Source organism: Chionomys nivalis, chromosome 4 (assembly GCF_950005125.1).
Source record: "Chionomys nivalis chromosome 4, mChiNiv1.1, whole genome shotgun sequence".
Taxonomy (NCBI): Eukaryota; Metazoa; Chordata; class Mammalia; order Rodentia; family Cricetidae; genus Chionomys; species Chionomys nivalis.
Genome location: NC_080089.1, coordinates 20,168,852 through 20,191,150, shown reverse-complemented (window position 1 = coordinate 20,191,150; position 22,299 = coordinate 20,168,852). Strand labels below are relative to the sequence as shown.

The following is a 22,299-nucleotide window of genomic DNA, read 5'->3' as shown; positions in this document are numbered from 1 at the left end:
TTGACAGTCACAGAAGAGAGCATTGACCACTGCTGCTCAGCCCACGGTTTCTTTTTCTTTTTTCTTTTTTAAATATTTATTTATTTATTATGCATACAATATTCTGTCAGTGTGTATGTCTGCAGGCCAGAAGAGGGCACCAGACCTCATTACAGATGGTTGTGAGCCACCATGTGGTTGCCAGGAATTGAACTCAGGACCTTTGGAAGAGCAGGCAATGCTCTTAACCACTGAGCCATCTCTCCAGCCTCCTCAGCCCACGGTTTCTGTTTTTGTCAGCTCTCATACCCAAGCTTGGTTTCAGTCTGGCCATTGTAGCATTATGACCAAAACAGTTTGGTGAGAGATAGGTTTATTTGACCAATATATGGGGAGTCAGGGCAGGAAGTCAGGGCAGGCGCCTGGAGGAAGGCATTACGGCCGAGATTCCAGAGGGTCGCCCTTGATGGCTTGCTCCCCATGGCTTGCTCCCCATGGCTTGCTGCCCATGGCTTGCTTATGCACTTTCTTAAACACGCCAGGGCTGGCACTGCTCGTGGTGGGCTGGGTCCTCCCATACCAACTGTCAGTCAAGAAACTGGTCCACAGCCAATTTGATGGAGACATTTTCTCAATCGAGAGTCCGTCTTCCCAGGTCACTCTGGCTTGGGTCAAGTTGACCAAAAACGAGCCAGTATACAGTGTAATCAAAATAACACCTGACAGGCTTGCCCATTTCCCAGGTGGGTCTGGATCCCATCAAGCTGATAATTAGCACTGCCCGTCGTGAGGAATTTGTACCCTTCTGATGTGGGCTGTGATGCCATCTATCACGAGGCAGTCTCTAGAGCCACCTTGATGACAGCCCTGTGTCCTTGAACCTCTAGAGTGGTAGGTTAAATAAACCTCTTTTCTTTCAAAGCAGTCAGGCATGCCAGTATAGTGATTAAGAAGACAAATAAAAACAAAAACGTCCAGGAGCTGGTGAGGTGGCACATTGTATGGAAGCACCCGCCATGCAAACCTGAAGCCCTGAGTTGAGCCCCAGAACCCACAGGCCGAGAGAGAACCTACCCCGAAAGCTGTCACGTGGCTGCCACATTCACACAAACGCACACACAATAATAAAGATAATAAATAAAATTAAATTTGAAAAGGACAAACACAGGGTTGGGAGATGGTTGAGTTGGTACAGTGCTTGCCTTGCAAGCATGAAGACTCTATTTTTAACTAAGTGAGCCTGGCAGTACGTGCTTGTAATCCCAGTACTGGGAGGCAGGGAAAGAAGGAGCCCTGGGCATCACCAGCAGCCAGTCTAGCTGAATTGAGAGCTTCAGACCAGGGAGAGACTGTGTATACGTTAAGGCAGGGCTGGCAATATGGTTCAGTGGCTGAGAGGGCTTACTGTACAAGCCTGATGACCTGAGTTCCACCCCCAGATTCCACGGGTAAGGAGAGGACTCCACAGAACCGCCTCTGACCTCTAATGTCAGCACTCAAAGTGAGAAGGTATAGAGAGGCGGATGACCGCAGAGGAGCGAGTCCTGAGGCTGTCCTCTGGCCTACACACACACCTAAAAGTTACTTAACTGGCCTTTGGCTATTATGAAGTGACAATTGTAGCAATAGCTGCAGAGTTGGGGTGTAGCTCAGGGGTAGAGCGCCTGCCTAGCACATGTGAGACCCTGGGCCCCATCCTCTGCATCATCGAGAAAATTGTTCCACGTAATGGTGATGATAGCCAACTTCTGTAACTCTGTCTGCCTAGGACTCTTCTAATTCTAAATGCGTGTGCTATCCTTTTTAAACCATTCTGTCCTCCCAGGGACCCTTGTGAAGTAGGGACACTTAACAGGCACAGGTAAGTTAAACAACTTGCCTGGGTTACCCAGCACTCAAATCGTCAGTCGAGAACATGAGTCCAGCAGGACCTTGTGGAGTGGGTTCTACTCTGTTCTACTGTGACGGAATAGGAGTGGGAAACACCCAGAGGCCACATGTGGTGGTGCACACCTGGAGTCCCAGCACTCTGAGGGTGGAGGCGGGAAGACCGTGAGCTTGAACCAGCCTGGGCTAACGACTAAGAATTTGTCTGAATGAGAGAGAGAGAGAGAGAGAGAGAGAGAGAGAGAGAGAGAGAGAGAGAGAGAGAGAGAAGACAAGAGAAGAAAAGAGAAGAGAAGAGAAGAGAAGAGAAGAGAAGAGAAGAGAAGAGAAGAGAAGAGAAGAGGAGAGGAGAGAGAGAGAACAGAAGGACAGGAGAGGAAAAAAGAGAAGAGGGAGAGAAGGGAGAGAAAGAGATGTAAAGGAAGGAAATAAAGATGAGAAAGAAAGAAGAGTGAAGGGCAGGCAGGGGTGGCGGAGAGAAGAGAGAAGGGGGAGGGGCAGCTTCTAACCGTAAAGATTTTGGATTTTGCCCGGAAAGACGTGGGTGACATCACAGAGTCCTTTTTGGGAGGCCGTGGGAGAAATCCCCGCCTGTTCTCAGTACCAAAAATAGTCACTGCTTCTTGGGAGCATCTGGAGTGCTTTGCTTTCGGGACACTGGGGACAGCAGAAGTGACCAGTTTTCACTTTTTGAGTTTTCTGCTGAGGAGCTCCAAGCCAAATTCTTGCCCAACCATATGCTGTCGGGGTCGGGTTTTAACAGATTCATTTTTCTCAGTCTCCCTTCTGCTTATGTCTCTCTTACTCCTTTGCCAAAATAAAAAAAAAAATGAATTTAAACAAGCTTGAGATGCGGAGCTGGGTCTCTGTTGACTGAGCACTTGTCCAGCATGTAGGAAGTCCTGGGTCCCCTCCTCAGAGTGGCTTGGAACCGCGTGTGCTGACACAAGCCTGTCATTCCAGCACTAGGTCCATGATCGTTCTCAGCCACATAGAGTTGGAGGCCAGCCTGTGCTGCACGAGACCCTGTGTCCAACAAAACAGAGCAAGTGTGAGGGCAGGAGGGTTACAGAGTTCTAACAAGACTGATGGGCCGGGTGTGGCGTGGTAGTGAGTCACTTGTCTAGCAATGAGCAGGCCCTGGGCTCCATCTCTATCTCCTTACAGAGGATTCATGTTCATATTTTAAGAGAGGGGTTGAGTGTGGCGACAGTGAGATGGCTCAGTAGGTAAAGGTTCTTACTGCTAAACCCTGACTACCTGAGATGGAGTCTGGGGGACCCACATGATGGGGAGAACCAACTCCTACAAGTTGTCTTCTGACCTACATTCTCTCTCTGTCTCTCTCTCTTTCACACACACACACAGAGACATGCATACAAAATAAATACAAATAAAATACATTAAATTAAAAAACATTTTTCATGTATCAGTGTGTTTTGCCTCTGTGTATGACTGTGCACCTCATGTGTGCAGAGCCCATGGACATTGGATCCCCTGGAACTGGAGTTACAGACAGTTGTGAGTGACAACCATGTGGGTGCTGGGAATCCGATCTGAGTCCCCTGGAAGAGCAATTAGTGCTCTGAGCCACTAAACCACCTTGCTAGCTGCCCCCGATCCATGCAGTTTTTAAAACTAGGAAAGAAACTTGGGAAAGAAGCTAAACTTGGGGTGGGAGAGCTGGGCTGGTGAAGAGCTTGCCACCAAGCAATCACAGGACCTGGCGTCTCACCCCCAGAACGCATACATTTTAAAAGCCCTGCTATGGTGGCACATGGTGGTAATTCCGGTGCTGACAAGGCAGAGACAGAATTCCTGGGGCTCTCTGGCCGGCCGGCTTAACTGAATTCATAAGCTGCAGGTCAACCAGAGACACTTTCTCAAAAAACAAGGTGGAGGGCTGGGTATGTTGCTGCTTGCCTTTATTTTATTTTTTAAATTATTAGTAATATTATTATTACTACTATTATTTTGGTTTTTTGATGCAGGGTTTCTCTGTAGTTTTGTAGCCTGTCCTGGAACTAGCTCTGTAGACCAGGCTGGCCTCAAACTCATAGAGATCCTCCTGCCTCTGCCTCTTGAGTGCTGGGATTAAAGGCGTGTGCTACCACTGCCTCGTGTGGTGCTTGCCTTTAATCCTACCCGGCACTATTTGTGTGTGTGTGTGTGTGTGTGTGTGTGTGTATAGGCAGACAGATCTCCATCAGCTTGAGACTAGCCTGGTCTACATACTGAGTTCCAGGACAGCCAGGGCTATGTAGAGAAACTCTATCTCAAACCAAACAAAAAACCCAAGGTTGTCTTCTGGTCTCCACATTCATTCACTGCGTGCACGCGCATGCACACACACACACTCACACAAACTGAAAAGGCAAATTTAAAGTCAGTGATAAGAACCTACTACTTAGCACCAGGCAGTGGTGGTGCACACCTTTAAGTCCAGCATTCGGGAGGCAGAGGATCTCTTTGAGTTTGAGACCAGCCTGGTCTATAAGAACTAGTTCCAGGACAGTCTCCAAAACTACAGAGAAACCCTGTCTCAAAAAAAGAAGGAAAAAAAAAAAGAAAAGAAAAGAAAAGAAAAAAGAACCTACTACTTAGAGCTGGGAGTGGGGAGCTGAGTGGTACAGTTCTTTCCTAGAACTCCCGAGGCCCTGAATTCCATGTGTATATGTGATATTTTTGTGTGGCACTGAGGATAGAACCCAATACCTTATGCATGCTAACTAGATAAGCACTCTGGGACCCAGAGTCCCCAATTTTAATGACTGTATAGTATTTCTTTCTTTCTTTTTTTTTTTTTTTTGGTTTTTTTTGAGACAGGGTTTCTCTGTAGCTTTGGAGCCTGTCCTGGAACTAGCTCTGTAGACCAGGCTGGTCTCGAACTCACAGAGATCCACCTGCCTCTGCCTCCCAAGTGCTGGGATTAAAGGCGTGCGCCACCACTGCCCGGCAAAGTCACGGATAGTATTTCATCTTGTGAATGCACCTTACAATTTTAAGTTATTCCACCAATTATTATATAATTAGAAAAAAGAAACACTCCTACCTGTCTAATTTTAAGAAGTGCCCTAATAAAAATCCTTGTAGGAGCCAGCAAGAGGACTCAGCAGGTAAAGATGCTTGCCACTAAGCTGATAGCCTGAGTTCAATCCCCAGAACCCATATGGTAGATAAGAACTGTAAGCTGTCCTCTGACTAACACATACACCCACGTCATGGCACATGAGTGTGCACCTGTGCACACGCACACACATGTGCGCGCATACACACAAAACTGCAATTTAAAAAATCTTCTTAAAAAGATTCTTATAGCAGCATGGTGCTTGGCCATATGATCTTTATGATTTTTTTGTGGGCTGGATTTTCAGTCTCAAATTGGCTGGATAAAGTGCAAGAACAGACATCTGACCACCTTGGCGGTGGATTGGCAGCCTGCCCTCCCAGTGTGTCTGATCCCACTCTCAAATTTAATTGGATCCATTGTGTGGTGTTTTACATATCCTTGTAAACCACTTAGATGCTTTTCTGGAAGGAGGAAAAGTCCAAATAAATATATAAGCCCCAAGCCACCTCAGCTTGCTGATTAAATTACCCAGTCTCAAATTCGATTCCATCCTCATTTTATTAAGAGGCAGATGCTTGCTCTCTTCCAGTTGGCTAAGCCTCCCACAGCCAGTGTTCAGGGTGGCTGCCCCCAGGGGATCCAGCCACAATCCCTCTGTCTCAGGAAGCTTTTTTCTTTCCTTCATTTTAGAAGAGTTGCGGATAAAACTCAAGACTGCCATAGCTACTAAGGCTAGTGCTGAACCATATACCCTGGGGGACTGTGGGTAGGGGCTCTACCACTGGCCCACACTCCAGGCCCTCACTGGGGGATTCTAGGCAGGTGCTCTACCACTTAGCCACTCCCCAGCCCCTCACTGGGGGATTCTAGGCAAGGGCTCTACCACCGAACCACGCCCTAGCCCCTCACTGATGGACTCTAGGCAGGGGTTCTACCACTGAGCCACACCCCAGCCCCTCACTGGGGGATTCTAGACAGGGGCTCTACCCCTGAGCCACACCCCAGTCCCTCACTGGGTGACTCTAGACAGGGTCTTTACATTGCTCTGTGTGTCTCAGGCTTAATTAACCCTGAATCTATTATGGAGCCTGTGCTTAATTGGGGCAGCAGCTTCCATGAAAGTATTTGAAAGCTCCAAGCTCACAAAATGTGATTTGAAGAACAGCTACTTGAGGGCATAGCTTATCCTCTTAGAGCCCATTAGCAGGAATATTAAGATGGGAACCAGAATTCAGCAAAAGAGAGTGCCTGGGAGGCTGGAGAGATGATTCTCTCTTGCAGAGGACCTGAGTTCAGTTCTTAGTACCAATGAGAGGTGGCTCACAAGTGCGTGTAAACAAGCTCCAGCAGATCCAACGTCCTCTTTTGGCCTCTAGGGGCACTGCAGTCATGTGCACTTACACACACATATACACACATAATTAAAATAAAGTGTTTGAAAAGAACCAGTCCCTATGGTTCATACCTTTAATCTCAGCACTTGGGAGGCAGATACTAGAGGATCTCTGTGAGTTCAAGGCCAGCCTGATCTACAAAATGAGTTCCAGGACAACCAGAGCTGTCTCAAAAAAAGAAAAAGAAAAATTCAAAACAAAAACCCATCTTTTGGTGATATTATTGGGTGGCTCAGGACATGCCTAGGATGGAGTTATACCTGAATAGAGAAAAACCAGCCACTAGGGTTGCACAAGGGGTTTAGGATGTGCCCTTTCCTGTAAATGGGTTTTCTGGTGAGATTCCTCAAAGATTACAGAATTGTCACTGGTGTCACTGGAATTCTCGATTCTCTGCTGGACAGAGATGAGGGATCCTCTGTCTTCTCCTGTACCCAAGATTTTCCTGTATTTAAATTTTTTTACATATACTTGTGTATTTGTGTGAAGGCATTGAATGCCTTGACATATATGGGGTCAGAAGACAACTTGGGGGAGACAGTTCACTCCTACTGTGTGGGTCCCCAGGAGTTGGACTCAGGTCGTCAGCTTAGTGGCAAACACTTTTGCTGGCTGAGCCACCTTGCTGGCTTCACACTGTCATTTTAAGTGAGATAGACTAGTGTATCTCTCAGGATAAGCCCTTCCAGGAATTAGGGACTTTCTTACCAAGATAGACCCCAGCCTTGAAGAAATGGCATTTGGATTCTTTAACATCAAGCTTCCTAGGCCATTCCCTTGCCTTCCATAGACGTGAACTTGATGGAGCATTTGAACTTAACCCTGCAGGGCAAAACTCGAGGTTTTAGTATGCTGAGACCTGGCGGTCAAACCCCAGGCATTTAATCACACGGCTGCAGAGAACGCTCCAGCAAGGCATGCGCCGCACAATTATCTCAGGAAAGCCACAGAAGCCTTCTTCGCGATGCTTGCTTCTCTTTTACAATTCAACATTTCATGTGTTGGAAGAAGTCTTGTTTGCTTCAAAGGACATGCTGGAGGCACAGGCCGGAGATGCTAATCATGCGGACGGGCTGCTTTGTTTGTGCATAAATGAGAATCTATGGGGGAGTTCCAGCCTAATTGCTTGGGGGACCTGAGCCCGTGGGAGGATAGGCAGAGACATTTGTGCTCCTGTTCGTTGTTCAGTTTTGAAAGGACTGGATTTGTTCTGAAAGGAGGCTAAGCAATGGTGCTTTTTTTCAGAGTAGGGGAAGCCTTTTGTGGCTGTTTTTCCTGGCTGAGTCTGGTGGACTAAGCCTGTGATACCAGTACCTGGATACAGGAAGAGTACAAGAGGACCAGCCTGGGCCAGTTTAGTGAGGCTCAGCAGCTAAGAGCACTGGCTTCTCTTCCAGAGGACCTTGGTTCAATTCCCAGCACCCACAGGACAGCTCAAAGCTACAACAGTTCCATGGGATCCTGCGCCCTCTGCTGATCTCTCCGGGCATGCATGTGGTGCACAGACACACATGGAGGCAGAGCACAGGCCACCACACTGGGCTTTATGGGGTGCAGTATGCAGGCACCCTTGAAACTAACTTGGCGTGACATAGTTTTGCTTATTGGAAGCACTTGTGGGGAGGGGAGAAAAATGAGCACATGGACCCAGAGTTGATGAGCAGCCCCAGATGCCGCAGGCCAGGCCCCCCGGCTCGCTGAGATATTCTAGAATAGCCACCAACCAGTTCTCCCATGAAAACTAGCCATGGTGGCCCTTGCCTGTCATCCCAGAACTCCAGAGGGGAAGTATCAGACCCAGGCCATCCTTGGCTACATAGTGCACTTGAGGCCAGCCTGGGCAACGTGAAGTCCTGTCTCAAAGCAAACAAAACAGAACAAAATCAAGAGTTCTCCCACAGGTAGATGGGGGTGGTGTCAAACACCTTTAATCCTAGCAGGAGAGGCAGAGGCAGTTGGATTTCTGTGAGTTCGAGGCCAGCCTGTTGCACAAAGCGAGTTCCAGGATAGCTGAGAAGGCTAACACAGAGAAATCCAAACCAAGACAACAACAACAACACTTAGAGTTCTCCCATAGTGGACTGGAGGCTTGGATCAGTGATTAAAGAGCACTGGCTGTTGTTCTTCTAAAAGGCCCTGGTTTGATTCCCAGCATCCACACAGCAGCTCACAACTGTAAGTGCAGCGCCAGGGAACTGAAGACACACACACACACACACACATATATATACACATACATGCAGGCAAAACACCCTACACATAAAACAAAACCAAACAAGAGTTCTTGCACAGCAGAGGCACGACTCACTAGGACCTGGGGTGAGGAACTTAGGAGTGTGTTTTCTGAGTACAGACAAAGTGGACTGTGACAGCCTCGGGGGTCCTAGGTGGGGCACTGGGCCCCTGCATCTTCCTTTAAGTTTTTATTAGCGTGCTGTACATAATAATGGTCATGACATTTTCATAACACACATAATGTTCTTTACTCATATTCATCCCATCACCTTTCTTGTCCCCTCCCACTCTTGCCAACTCCTCCCTCCCAACCAGCACCCACTTCTACTTTCATGACGTGTGTGTGTGTGTATGTGAGAAAGACCCAGTGAGTTTCATGGGGGTTGCTTACAGAGCGTGGATGAGGAGCTGTTCACAGGGCCGTGTGCCCCTTACTGCCGAGGAATGGCTCCTCCTCTCCTGTTAATTCAGGCAGAGTGTTGAGCTCCCTTCCCCCAGCCATTAACTGCCACCAAACCTTAGAGATGGCTGTGGCCTCCTTAGCCTCTCCCTTGGCTGCCATTAACTACCTATCGACCCTCAGGGAGGTGACTTCAGTGACTTCTGCTGCATGAGCCTTGGCTCTGCCTAATTCTAAATGTAAGGAAGAGGAAAAAGGTTGTAGGTGAGCCGGCTCAGAGGGTAAAGGCACTTGTCACCAAACCTGACTACTGAGTTCCATTCCCAGGAACCACACTGTGGATATGGTGTTGCCCTCTGGCTTGCATATGCACTCCGTAGCACACACTTGTCCACACATGTACACTGCACACTCACACCACATGCACACTGCACACTCACACCACATGCACACTGCACACTCACACCACATGCACTCTGCACACTCACACCACATGTACACTGCACACTCACACCACATGCACATTGCACACTCACCACATGCACATTGCACACACACAATACATGCACACTGCACACTCACACTATGAATAAATAAATGCGACTTATGAAGCCAAACAAAAAATGGAGGAGAGTCCTGTCATGGAAGGTCACGTGGGCTCTTACGGCAGGGAGTAGACACACACAGCGTGACTCACTGCCGTGGTCTGTGAATGGGCTATTTTTCTTACAAATTAGTGAGGTGTAGAGCTCACTGTGTATTAGCTCCTTTCTTCACATTTCATTAAAAAAAAAACAAAACAGGTTGAGTGGGAAGAGAAGAGAAGAAAGTGTGCAGCAGGAGTCCCCACGACTGCTCCTGCCTCAGCTCCTGGGCAGTGCCTCTGTTTGAGATCAGCAGCAGCCATGTAAATGACGGATTTCATATTGCTTGCCTCTCCAGAAAACACTCGCAGTGTCTATAGTGTGTCTATAGGTTGGGCCGGGCTTGGTGGACAGAGCGCTTGCCCAGCGTGTTCAAAGTCTGGGTTCCTTCCTTAGCACTGCACGAACCGAGTGAGCATGGAGCACATGAGTGTCAGCCTGCAGCTCTTGAGGTGGAGGCAGGAGGATCACCACCATCCTTGGCTACGATAGGGGGTTCAAGGTCAGCATGGGCTACATGGGCGCCTGTCTCAAAACAAAAACAAACATGTTAACTAGGACCAGGCTCCTCCACTTCTCAAATCATGGCCACTGCTCACTGCCATTTGCCTAAACCTGAGCAGCCACTGGTTCCTAAGTCAGAGGGCGTCTCTCTTCTGCTAGACCCCTCCATGGCTACCATGACGCTCAGACCGGAAACCAAACTCCTTCCCTGTCACGCTGGCACCTCCCCACCCTTGCCCCCTTCGCTTGGGCCCTTGCTTACTCTGCTCTAGCCACCCAGGTAAATGACCCTACCTGTGCCCCTACCGTAGGTCTTTCCCATCGCTGCTCCTCCTGCCTGGAACACTTTCCATATACACAATGTCTCGTCTCCCTCATCTTCCAGTCTGCACTCAATTGACACCTGAACTCACACCCTGAAGGGCACTTGCTTCCCCCTTGTGTTTCTTCTGTCTATACTGCCTAACAATTTTAAATATTTGATCTTTGCTTATCTATACCTTTATATGCTTCCTCCAATTTGTAGAATGTGTGCGGGTGTGCACAGGTATATGTAACAGGCACATGTGGGGACCAGAGGGCAACCTCAGCATCCTTCCCCAAGAGCCCTGCATCTGTTTCTGAGACAGGCCTTTCCACTAGCCTGGAGCTCACCAAGGAGGCTGAGTTGGCTGTACAGCACAGAGATCCTCCTGTAGCCATGCCCCTGAACCTGCACTACCAGCTGTGGCTTTTTATGTGGGTTCTGGAGATCCAAGCCTGGATCCCCGTGCTAATACAGCAAGCTCTTTATCCACAGAGCCATCTCCTCTGACCCAGATGTCTGCTCTCTAAGAAGCTCCCTCCACCTTTTTAGTTCTGAAACAGGATTTCCTTAAGCACTACCGGGAGATCGCTGCATTGATTCAAACTTGGTGTGGATACAAGATCAGCTTGACCCGCTCCAGCACAGAACTCCTGCCCTTCAGCAGCCTCCCAAGTAGCTGGGACTACAGGAGTGCACCATGCACCAGACTGAAGCGGGTCTCTCTAAGGAGCCACAGCAGGCCTCCAACTTATGATCCCCCTGCCTCAGCCCCAGGTGCTGAGTTTACAGGCGTGCTGTACCACATCCAGCTCAAAGTTACCACTTTTTAAAAACAGTGGCTGTTCTTAGGTCCCTTTGCACACTGAGGGTTACAGCGCTGAACGTTTCCCTTTCTGGGCTGGGGCTCAGTGGGCAGAAGGCTGGCCTATCATGCAGGAGCACCTACTAAACAAGGGTGGTGGTGCATTCCTGTAATCCCAGCACTCCATAGAGTGAGGCAAGTTGACCACAAGTTCAAGGTCACCTTCAGCCACGTATTTAGTTCAAGGCCAGCCTGGGCTTCCTGAGACACACCATGCACATGGCAGTTCCAGAGACAATCTGGGTTTCAGTCTCCGCTGTCCACCTTGTTTGAGACAGTGTCTTGTTCGTCCCTGTATACGCCAGGGTATAAGGTTCAAAGCTTCCGGGGATTCTCCTGTCTGCATCTTCCACCTTGATGTAGTAGTGTTAAGATTACAGACGCGCTCTACCGTGTCTAGTTTCTGTGGGTTGTAGGGATCCAAACCCAGGTCCTCACAGTTGTATTTACCTCTTGAGCCATCTCCCCTACCTCTCTTTGTTTGTACGTGTGCATGTGTGTGTGCCCATATGCACATATACATGTGTGTGGAGATCAGAGGAAGACATCAGCTGGTGATATTCCTTAGGTACTTCCCACCTTCTGTTTGAGGCAGGGCCTCTCATTGGCCTACAGAGTTGTCCAGTTGGCCAGTATGGTCAGCAAGCTTTCAGGGACCAGTCAGTCTCTGTCCCTGGCTCTTTTCATGGACTCTTGACATCTGAACTCAGGTCCTCAGCATGCAAAGCCATCTCCCTGTCCAAAGGCTTCTGTTCTTCCCAGCAGGATGGAGGGGCCTCTTTGGGTTCCTGCTCTCTGACGACAGCCTTTTGTCTGTAGACTCTCTTCCAGAGTCCAGAAGAGGGCTGGCAGCTCTACACCTCCGCTCAGGCACCCGATGGCAAATGCATCTGCACGGCTGTGATCCCTGCACAGAGCACCTGCGCCCGAGATGGTCGGAGCAGAGAGCTTCGGCAGCTCATGGAGAAGGTAGGGACCTGACGGGGGCAGAGGGGAGAGGGGGGAGGCTGAGATGGTCTCTTGCATCTCCAACTAGGCTGAACCACAGCAGATCCAGCCAGGTGGATTGTTCTAAAGTGGCCAATGACTGGGATCTCTTCTACGTAGACTTTGTTTGTTTTTCTTTTTTCTTTGATTTTTATTAATTATTCTTTATTCATTTATTTTTGAGACAGGGTTTCTCTGTGTAGCCCTGATTATCCTGGAACTTACTCTGTAGACCAGACTGGCATTCAGCTCAGAGATCCAATTGCTTCTGCTCCCCAAGTTCTAGCTCTTAGGGAGCAGAGAGTATCATGGGCAGCATTAAGTTCCTTGCGCTCTCAGGCCTGGCAGTCTTGGGTCACCATGCTAAAGAAGGTACTTGGTGTCCTTTTCCAGCGAGGGTCTAACCTGTACTGCCAAGGCTCAGCAAAGATTCTGCATTTGGGAGTGGCGGTGCACACCTAGAATACCGGAGCTTTGTAGGCCAAGGCACAATGACTGCCACAAATTTGAGTCCAGCTTGGTCTATGTAGGAAGATCCTGCTGGGTGGGAGGTTGGGAAGGGTGGTAAGTTGCCACCAAGCCTGATGACCTGAGGTCCCACATGGTTAGAAGAGAGAATGAACTCCCACAAGGTGTACTCTGACACACACCAAACAAACAAACAAATGTAATTTTAAAATACTTTAAAGGGGAGGGGTAGGCTAGGGATATGGCTCAGTGGGTCATATGGGTAATATGGACCTGGGTTCACATACCCAGGACCTACATAAAAGCTAGGTCTGGCAGTGTATGTCTGTAACCCTGGGGCTAGGAAAGCAGAGAGACAGGCACAGCTGGGAACTTGAACCAGTCTGGCTGAAGTATGAGCTTGGGGACCCTGTCTCAAAAAATAGGTGGAGGGTGATTGTGGAAAATAACCAACATCAGGGGCTGGAGAGATGGCTCAGTGGTTAAGAGCACTGACTGCTCTTCCAGAGGACCCGGGTTCAGTTCCCAGCACCCACATGGCAGCTCACAACTGTCTGAAGATCCAGTTCCAGGGGATCTGACACCTTCACACCAGTGCACATAAAATAAATAAACAATAAGAAATATTTTTTTTTTTAAAAAAAGAAAACAACCAACATCAGTCTCTGGCCTCCAGACACACTTATGCAGATATGTATGCACACAAAAACACATACACACAGACATGTATGCACACACTTATAAACACACTTAGATATACAGATATATCCCACATGCACGCACGCACACATACATACACATGCACATGCAAGGCTCCTTTTTACCCTGGCTGCCTCCACTTCATCTGTCCCCAGGATGTTTTGGACTCTTTGTTTGCTGACTAAAGTCCCTGTCACTGTCCGTTTGTCAGCTGTGATGCCTGCAACCCCCACTGTACAGGGGAGGAAGCTGAGATTTGGCAGAGAGGAGCCACCTGCTCACCTGCAGCCCCTGCAGCCCCTGCAGCCCCTGCAGCCCCTGAGCCCCTGCCACTGGCTCCCAGAATCCTACTCTGCCCCAAAGCTGTGGACTCTCATGCCATGCCTTTGATTGTTCATAGTGGCTGAAAAAAAATAGTTTTTGGCATGACTGGTGTGTGCCTCAGGGTCTTGTATAGCTTAGGGCGGTGGTTATCAGCTTGTGGGTATTGATGCTTTTGGGGGGTGTTACATGACCCTTCCACAGGGGTCTCCTGAGACCATCAGAAAACACAGATATTTACATTATAAATCGTAACAGTAGCAAAATTACAGTTATGAAGTAGCAATGAAAATAATTTTATGTTTGGGGGAGTCACCACAACATGAGAAACTGTACTAAAGGGCCACAGCCTTAGGAAGGTTGAGACCCAAGGCCTAGGCTGCTCTTGAACTCACTGAATATACAGCGATGACCTTGGACTTCTAATCCTCCTGGCTGCATTTCCAAGTGGTTTGTATTACAGGAATGTACCACTACACCCAACTGATGCTGCATCCCAGGCCTCTGTGTACACAGGCAAGGCCTGAGCCACAGCCCCAGGACCCTCTCACCTCTACCGTTTGTTCGCTTGTTTTTTATTAGAAGCAAGGTTTCATTCTGACCCAGACTGACTTGAGATTCATTCCGTAGCCTTGGCTGACCTGGAACTCAAGGCAATCCTCTTGCTTTAGCTTCCCGAGTGCTGGGATTGCAAATGTGACCCACCACCCCTGGCTCCTTTTGAGGCTACCCTTGAAATTCCGATTCTTTGGCCTTTACCTCCGAGTGCTGGGATAATAGATGTGTGCCACTACATTTGGAAAACACCCTCTGCTTTGCTGTGTGGTGAACTTACTGCAGGTCAGGAGGGCGGAAGCTGAGAGACAGAAGGAGGCGACAGGTATGAAGGGATGGGACCGGATGGAGCCTGCTATTGGAAGGTTACTGGTGAGACCAGGGGAGAGGAGCCCTGCCAGGCATCTTTGCTGGTCCTGCTGGCGTCTGCTTCTGTGGATGGCTGGGAGGAGGACTTTGACTCCAGAATGGTTCTCATTCTAGGTCCAGAATGTGTCTCAGTCCATGGAGGTCCTTGAGTTAAGGACATATCGGGATCTCCAGTATGTTCGCAGCATGGAGACGCTCATGCGGAGCCTGGATGCAAGGCTCAGGGCAGCTGATGGGTCAGTCTCGGCTAAAAGCTTCCAGGTGGGTTCTTCGGAGTTCGGCTCTGAGTTCCAAGGATGGGGTCATGTCTGGGAAGACATGAGGAGCTGACTAGGCTCTGGGGTCCTGAGGGCATCCTTTGGCAAGGGCTGAGCATTGCATCTGAGATGACAGGGTGAAGGTATGGGCCAAGGGCCAGGGTTTGGGATCGGAGGTCATTTTCTCCTGGTAAGCAGGAACTGAAGGACAGGATGACAGAGCTGCTGCCCCTGAGCTCGGTGCTGGAGCAGTACAAGGCAGACACGCGGACCATTGTGCGCCTGAGGGAGGAAGTGAGGAACCTTTCTGGCAACCTGGCTGCCATCCAGGAGGAAATGGGAGCCTATGGATACGAGGACCTGCAGCAGCGCGTCATGGCCCTGGAGGCACGACTCCACGCCTGCGCGCAGAAGCTGGGTATGCCTTGACCCCGAAGCTTGGCCCCTGATCCCTGCACCCCTTAATGCTACCTGTGTGCTCCAAAGCTAGGTGTGGTTTGGCATCTAACTGCTAAACCTCCCTGTTTGGTATCCCCAACCCAAGGCCACACTGGGCCCCAAAGCTGGAGGTGGTTTTGGCTCTCGATCTCCAGCGCTTTATGCCCATGCTGACATCCTAGGATCACACCCTGGAATCTCCTCCCTGACCCTTGGCCCCAGCACTACCCAATGCAAACAGTGCCCTGCCTCCCGTGAGTTCTTGCTGCTCCTCTCCTCACTCCCACTGTTCCCATCTCCCAGGCTGTGGGAAGCTGACAGGGGTCAGTAACCCCATTACCATTCGGGCTATGGGGTCCCGATTCGGCTCCTGGATGACGGACACAATGGCCCCCAGTGCAGACAGCCGGGTGAGTGATCCTATCCCAGGGGCCAGAGCCAGTGACTGCCTACGGGTGCCCAGAGAATCCACACTTGTGTCTCTTATTTACGTTTTATTTTTATTCATTTTATTTGTGGGTGTACATGGGGCAGGAGTGGTAGGGTGCATGACTGCAGTGTTATTGAAAGCCAGAAAAGGGCATTGGGTATCCCTAGAGCTGGAGGTGTCTGTAGGCCAGCTGATATGAGTGCTGGGAATTTAACTCAAGTCCTCTGCAAGATCAGTAAGTAATCTTAACTGTTGGTTTTTTTTTTTTCTTTTCCTTTTTCTTTTGAGACAAAGTCTCCATCTGTAGAGCAGGCTGACCTCAAACACTGAGGTCTGCCCAGGTCTGCTTTTTGAGAGCTGAGATCAAGGGGACACATTCTGAGAACTGCACGCTTACACAGTCTTGTGGTGCAGACATTAGAGTACTTACACAGCTGAAGATGGCATGGGGGTCATGGAAGGAGACAGCATAGTGGGCAAGAATGCTTGCTGCACAAACATGAGGACCTGAGTTCAAACCCTTAGTACCCACGTAAAAAGTCATGAATGGCAGGTGTACCAGTTCTGTGGGGAGCAGAGACGGGAGGCTCACTGGGGCTTACTGGTCACCAGCTCCAGGTTCAGTTAGAGTCCCTATCTCAAAGAAGGTAGAGAGTGATACAGAGGGACACCAATGTCCTCCCCAAGTCCCAGTCTGTGTCATTTCTGTAGTTGATAAAGCACTCAGACAAAAAGCAAATTAGGGAAGAAAGGGGCTTAGTTTAGCTTACAGTTCCAGGTTAAAGTCTACCTTTGTAGAGAAGACAGAGCAGGAACTTAAAACAGCTATTCGTCACCCCACAGTCATGGTCAGCATCAGAGAGAAATGCATGCATGCATCTTGCTCGTTTGTGCTCCGTTCAACCTCTCCATTCTCATACAGTTCAGGGCTCCTTGTCTAATAAGTGATGTTGCCTACAATGGGCAGGGTCTTCCCACTTTAATGAACAATAAAGACAGTCCCCTAAAGTCATGCGCACAGGCCAACTCAGTGTAGACAATCTCTCACTGAGACTCACTTCCTAGGTTGTTTCACGCTGACATTAAAGCTAAGCATCATGAACTGGAGAGATGGCTCAGTGGTTATGAGCACCGGCTGTTCCTATGGAGGTCCTGAGTTCAATTCCCAGCATCCATGTGGTGGCTCTCAACCATCTATAAAGGAATCTGATGCCCCCTTCTGGCATGCAGGTGCACATGTAGATAGAGCACAAATACATGAAATACATACAAATAAATCTTTTTTTAAAAAATAATTAATTTATTATGTATACAGTGTTCTGTCTGCATGCCAGAAGAGGGAACCAGATCAAATTACAGATAGTTTTTAGCCACCATATTGTTGCTGGGAATTGAACTCAGGACCTCTGGAAGAGCAGCCAGAGCCATCTCTCCAGCTCCCCATATAAATAAATCTTAAAGAGCTAGCCATCACAAGGGTGGTCAAGTGTCACAGAGCACAGGCAGTAACTCAACACCTCTCCACTGTGATCACTGACCTCGACTGATGACGATGGTCCCACCAGTTGGTTAGCTTGGAATCAGGTTTGCACTTCTCTAGTCCTGTGCGTTCTTAGGCAGGGACACCTGGGCGAGAACCTCAATATCATTCCTCTAATTAACTTATCCTCAATAACGGACCTGAGCTGGATAATGAGGACATCCACGAGTGTTTTTATCGTGGTGCTGATAATGGTGCCGCTGAGAGATGCAATGGTGTGCCAGGCGACCTTGTGCTTACAGAACTTAGCCACTGACGATGGATTTGGGCCAGGCATGATGGCATAGCCCTTTAATACCAGCACTTGGGAGGCAGAGGATCTCTGTGAGCTCAAGGCCAGCCTGACATACATAGTGAGTTTCAGACCAGCTTGGGCTACATAGTAAGACCCTATCTCAAAAAACAAAATAAAACAAGAACAAACAACTCCCAACCATACAAAATAGTGACCTCAAAGTGATCCCTTATTATCCAAACATGTTACTTGGTGAATACTCTCAGCCCAGTCTCCAGTGACCCCCATGAGTCTCCTGGGTGCACAATGCTGCCTGATCCTTCGATGATCCTTCACCACCACTCACTGAGGATCTTTTTGTTGTGTGTGTTTATAAAGGTGTGTGCACAGGTAGGTGTGTACCATTGCATGTGAAGGCCAAGGTCAACAAGAGATGTTTTCTCTATTGCCTCCACTTTGTCTCTTGTGTGTGTGTGTGTTGTACACATTTGTACATTTGTGTGCAGGTGTGTGTGTGAACTCACCAGAGGAGGCCATCAGGTGCCCTGTTCTCTGTTCTCGGTCTTAGTCCCTAGCCACAGACTCTCTCACCAAATCTGGAGCTAGGCTAGCAACCAACAAGCCCCAGAGAGCCTCGTCTCTGCCCTCAAAAGCACTGGGGTTATAGGAACATGTAGCCATGCCAAGATTTTCAGATGGGTTCTGGGTTCCAACTTAATCTTCATGTTTGCAAAGCAGGTTGATTTCCCCACTGACTCACCTTCCTGACTCCTCCACTGTCCCCCTCCCCCATCCAGTCAGGATTTCTTTAAAAACTTGCAGCCCATCAATATGGCTGTGCCCGCTGGTCAATGAGCTCCAAAGGTCTGTCCCTGACTCTCCCAGCACTGACGTTACAGCTATGTGCACCACTATGTCCAGCTTTTCTGGGGATCCGAACTCAGGTTCTCATGCTTGAGGGGCAAGCACTTTACCCCCTGAACTGCCTTCCCAGGCCCATTTAATGCTCACAACCACCAAACTATAACCAGTCACAAAGATCCTAGGAAGGACTGTGACTGAGTAGTGACACACAGGTGATGGTTGTTTGCTGATGATCAAGGTTGATCTTGCCTGGTTGGCCAGTCCCTGAGGGACATAGGTTACAGTCTCTCCAGTGACTGGCTACTGCTCTCGTAGGTCTGGTACATGGATGGCTATTACAAAGGCCGCCGGGTGCTGGAGTTCCGTACTCTGGGAGACTTCATCAAAGGCCAGAACTTCATCCAGCACCTGCTGCCGCAGCCGTGGGCAGGTACGGGCCATGTGGTGTACAACGGCTCTCTGTTCTACAACAAGTACCAGAGCAATGTGGTGGTCAAGTACCACTTCCGGTCGCGCTCCGTGTTGGTGCAGAGGAGCCTCCCTGGGGCTGGCTACAACAACACCTTCCCCTATTCCTGGGGTGGCTTCTCGGACATGGACTTCATGGTAGACGAGAGCGGGCTGTGGGCTGTGTACACTACCAACCAGAATGCGGGCAACATCGTTGTCAGTCGGCTGGACCCTCACACCCTGGAGGTCGTGAGGTCCTGGGACACCGGGTACCCCAAGCGCAGTGCCGGGGAGGCCTTCATGATCTGCGGCGTCCTTTATGTGACCAACTCTCACCTGGCCGGAGCCAAGGTCTACTTTGCCTACTTCACCAACACGTCCAGCTACGAGTACACGGATGTGCCCTTCCACAACCAGTACTCGCACATCTCCATGCTGGATTACAACCCCAGGGAGCGGGCCTTGTATACCTGGAACAACGGGCACCAGGTGCTGTACAACGTCACCCTCTTCCACGTCATCAGCACTGCCGGGGACCCCTAGGCGTCCCTGCAAAGGCTGTGGGGATCCTTCCCACATTGCTTGTGACCCCCTCAACCTTCTCTTCCTAGATTCCTTCTCTCTCCACTCTCCAGCCCAGCTTTCTGTTCTCTGTATCTCTGTGCTTTTTCTCCATTTTATTGATCTTTTGATACTTCACTTCTGAGTCTTTCTGCCTTTTTATGGATGCTTCTCTTCCTTATGACCAAACCACTCTCCTCTCCCTCAGCCCACTCTCCGTCCTTCCCTCCCTTCCCTGTTTCCCACACATTCCTCTGGATCTGAGTGCATGGATTTTTTTTTTTTATTATTTATTTACACATTTTCTTTCCGGGTTGCCAGAATAAACCGGACCTTTGACATTTGATGCCTGGGTTGCTCTGTACCCAGTGGTGGTTCGAGGAGACTTGAGTCCACTGACTCCTTTTATTCCCTGTGCTTAGAGTGGACCTGGGGTGGGATCCTGTGACGCCCCTCCCCCAGAGAAGCCCACCCAATCCAAAGGTGTTTCAATCAAAAGCAATTCATTTAAAAGCAGTTGGGATCAGAACAGAGAACCCTATTATGATGATGAAAACTGGTCTTAAATGCGTATTCCCTAGTTGCTGGCTCACTCATTGATCTCAGTAGCGCATCACTGGGCTGTCTGATGATGTTCTAATGGCTTCTTAATAATTTGGCTGCTTTTGAGAGAGGTGAGGCCCCTCAATTTCTTCTGTACTTTGTAATTGCGGAAATCGCTTCTACACAAGCCATGCTAGTTAATAGCAAGATTCAAAGTAACTTAAAAGGTGCACAGGGCCAAGTTTTGGACAAACCCACTGCACTCCACATAAGAATTCTTTTGCCTATAACAGGCTGGGACAGAGTCCTGGGAGGTGGATAGGCTAAAACGGAGGTGTCAGGATTCCTCCTTAGGTAACCTCTTGGACCTAGCAATTATTTCTCATTCTTCCTTAATAAATCTATTCACCGTGTTAAAAAAAAAAAAAAAAAAAAAAAAAAAAAGGAGCAAAGCAACAGAAAACAGGAAAAGGGAGGTAGCAGGACAGGGTTAGACAGCCAGAGGCCTGGTGCTCCTGAGCTGCTCAAAGGCAGGCCTGGTGGCAGCAGTGCTGGAATAAGATAAAGGATTAATTAGGAAACGGGTCCATGCAGCATAGGCTGCCCTTTTGTAGCTAAAAATGACCTGGGGTTTCTGAATCTCCCGCTTCTACCTCCACCACCATACCTGGTTTATATGGTGCTGAGGATGGAGCCCAGGGCTTCATTCACGCCAGGCAAACACTCTGCCAACTGAGTCACAGCATGATGAGGGCTTTAATGTCAACCAGATCTGCCTGCGGGATGAGGTCAGAGCAGTGGTTCTCAACCTGTGACTCTCGATCCCTTGCCAAACCTCTATCTCCAAAAATATTTAAGGTTTAGAACAATGGCAAAATAAGTTATGAAGGAGCAATGAAAATAATTTTACAATTGGGGGTCCCCACCACATGAGGAATTGTATGAAAGGGCAGAAGGTTGGGAAGTTGAACCACTGGGCTAGAGGGATGAGTCGGCAGAGCAGTGACAATGTGCAAGGCTCCCATCTGGAAGGGGGCAGTGATACATGCTGCCTTCCCATCCCCCATGTCAGGCCCCTGAACCCAGAGCAGGAACAGCATGTGATGATCTCCAGTGGTCCTGACCCCACCCTGCTGAGGCCACCAGGAGGCTGCTGTCCCCATCTCTAATTAATGGCCTCTGTGATTAAATCATCTCCGGGAACTTGGACTTGGATGCCATACTGGGAAGGAAACCCATGAATAATGAATGGGGCTGCCTAATGCACTCATTTAAAGCCAATTTCTAAAGGCATCCTCACGAAAAGCAATTCATTCCCACGTAAATGAACAAGCATGACATGGGGGGGGAGGGTAAGGTCCCGGATTAGCATGGGAGACAGACTAAAACAGCAGAGGCTTGGTATGGAGGAACGACTAGTCATCCCAGTTCTTGGGAGGCTGATGTCACCTGGGTGAGCCCTTGTTTCAAAATCCCAAGAAAAAGAGAGTTTGTATGCTTCCTGCCTGTGACTTGTGTTCAAGGAGGTCATGGTCCCAGATATGGAGATGTAGTTGCAACCATAAGGCTGTGGAGTTCTAGCCTTTGCAGAGTACACCTGTGCCTGAAGACATGTTCCCACAAGGACGAGTCTGATGCGAACAGGTCTGTCTCGTGTGGGTACGGAGTGTTTACTTGGGCCAGAGCACCTGGCAGCACATCTACCCACTGCATCACTTACACACATGCACACTCACCGTATACACATGTAAACACTTGAATGCACATGTATGTGCACACATAAACACAAAGGATGAGCAAGCAGTCCTACCCTCCTCACTCATCCATCACAGCCAGATTCATTTGTGTCTGTCTTCTGTGGTGCTGAATTAACCAACTTTCCCTAAATCATAGATGAGCATTTGGCTACAGTCAGGAAGCTGCCATTCCCTACTGCAACAATAACCCAGAATCCCCAGTGTCTGCTCTAAGAAGAGCCCATTAAGAATGAGCAGTAGAGTCTGCACAAAGACAAGTTTCAATCCCAATAGGGGGTGGGGAGAGGGGAGAGCGGGAAGGAGGGGTGCTAACTGTTGCCATCCTAAAGGCCCAGGATTTATTGCCAGTTCCCTAGCAGGCCTGGGTGGGAACTTGGAGCAGGTGAGGAAAACCACAGGTAGTTAATAATACATGTGGGACACTGAGTGGGCTCCCGGGGCACACTTGTCTAACAGCCACGTTCAGTCTTGGGTTTTCACCACTATAGAGACAAGGGAAGGGGCTGGCTGGGGTCCAAAAGGACAGACCCCACATGGAGGGTC

General features: G+C 49.2%; 1 protein-coding gene across 4 annotated transcripts in view; it reads left to right on the top strand.

The window, feature by feature from the left end:
- Positions 1-19,802, top strand: part of Olfm2 (olfactomedin 2) — a 77,886-nt gene extending 58,084 nt beyond the window's left edge. For all 4 annotated transcript variants that reach the window (XM_057767406.1, XM_057767404.1, XM_057767407.1 and 1 more), the window contains 5 exons: positions 12,102-12,251; positions 14,796-14,942; positions 15,137-15,356; positions 15,680-15,786; positions 18,761-19,802. In XM_057767406.1, the coding sequence (XP_057623389.1) occupies positions 12,102-12,251; positions 14,796-14,942; positions 15,137-15,356; positions 15,680-15,786; positions 18,761-19,438 (1,302 nt within the window). In that variant the 3' untranslated portion in view covers positions 19,439-19,802. The remainder of the gene's footprint in view (positions 1-12,101; positions 12,252-14,795; positions 14,943-15,136; positions 15,357-15,679; positions 15,787-18,760) is intronic.
- The last annotated feature ends 2,497 nt before the right edge of the window (positions 19,803-22,299 follow it).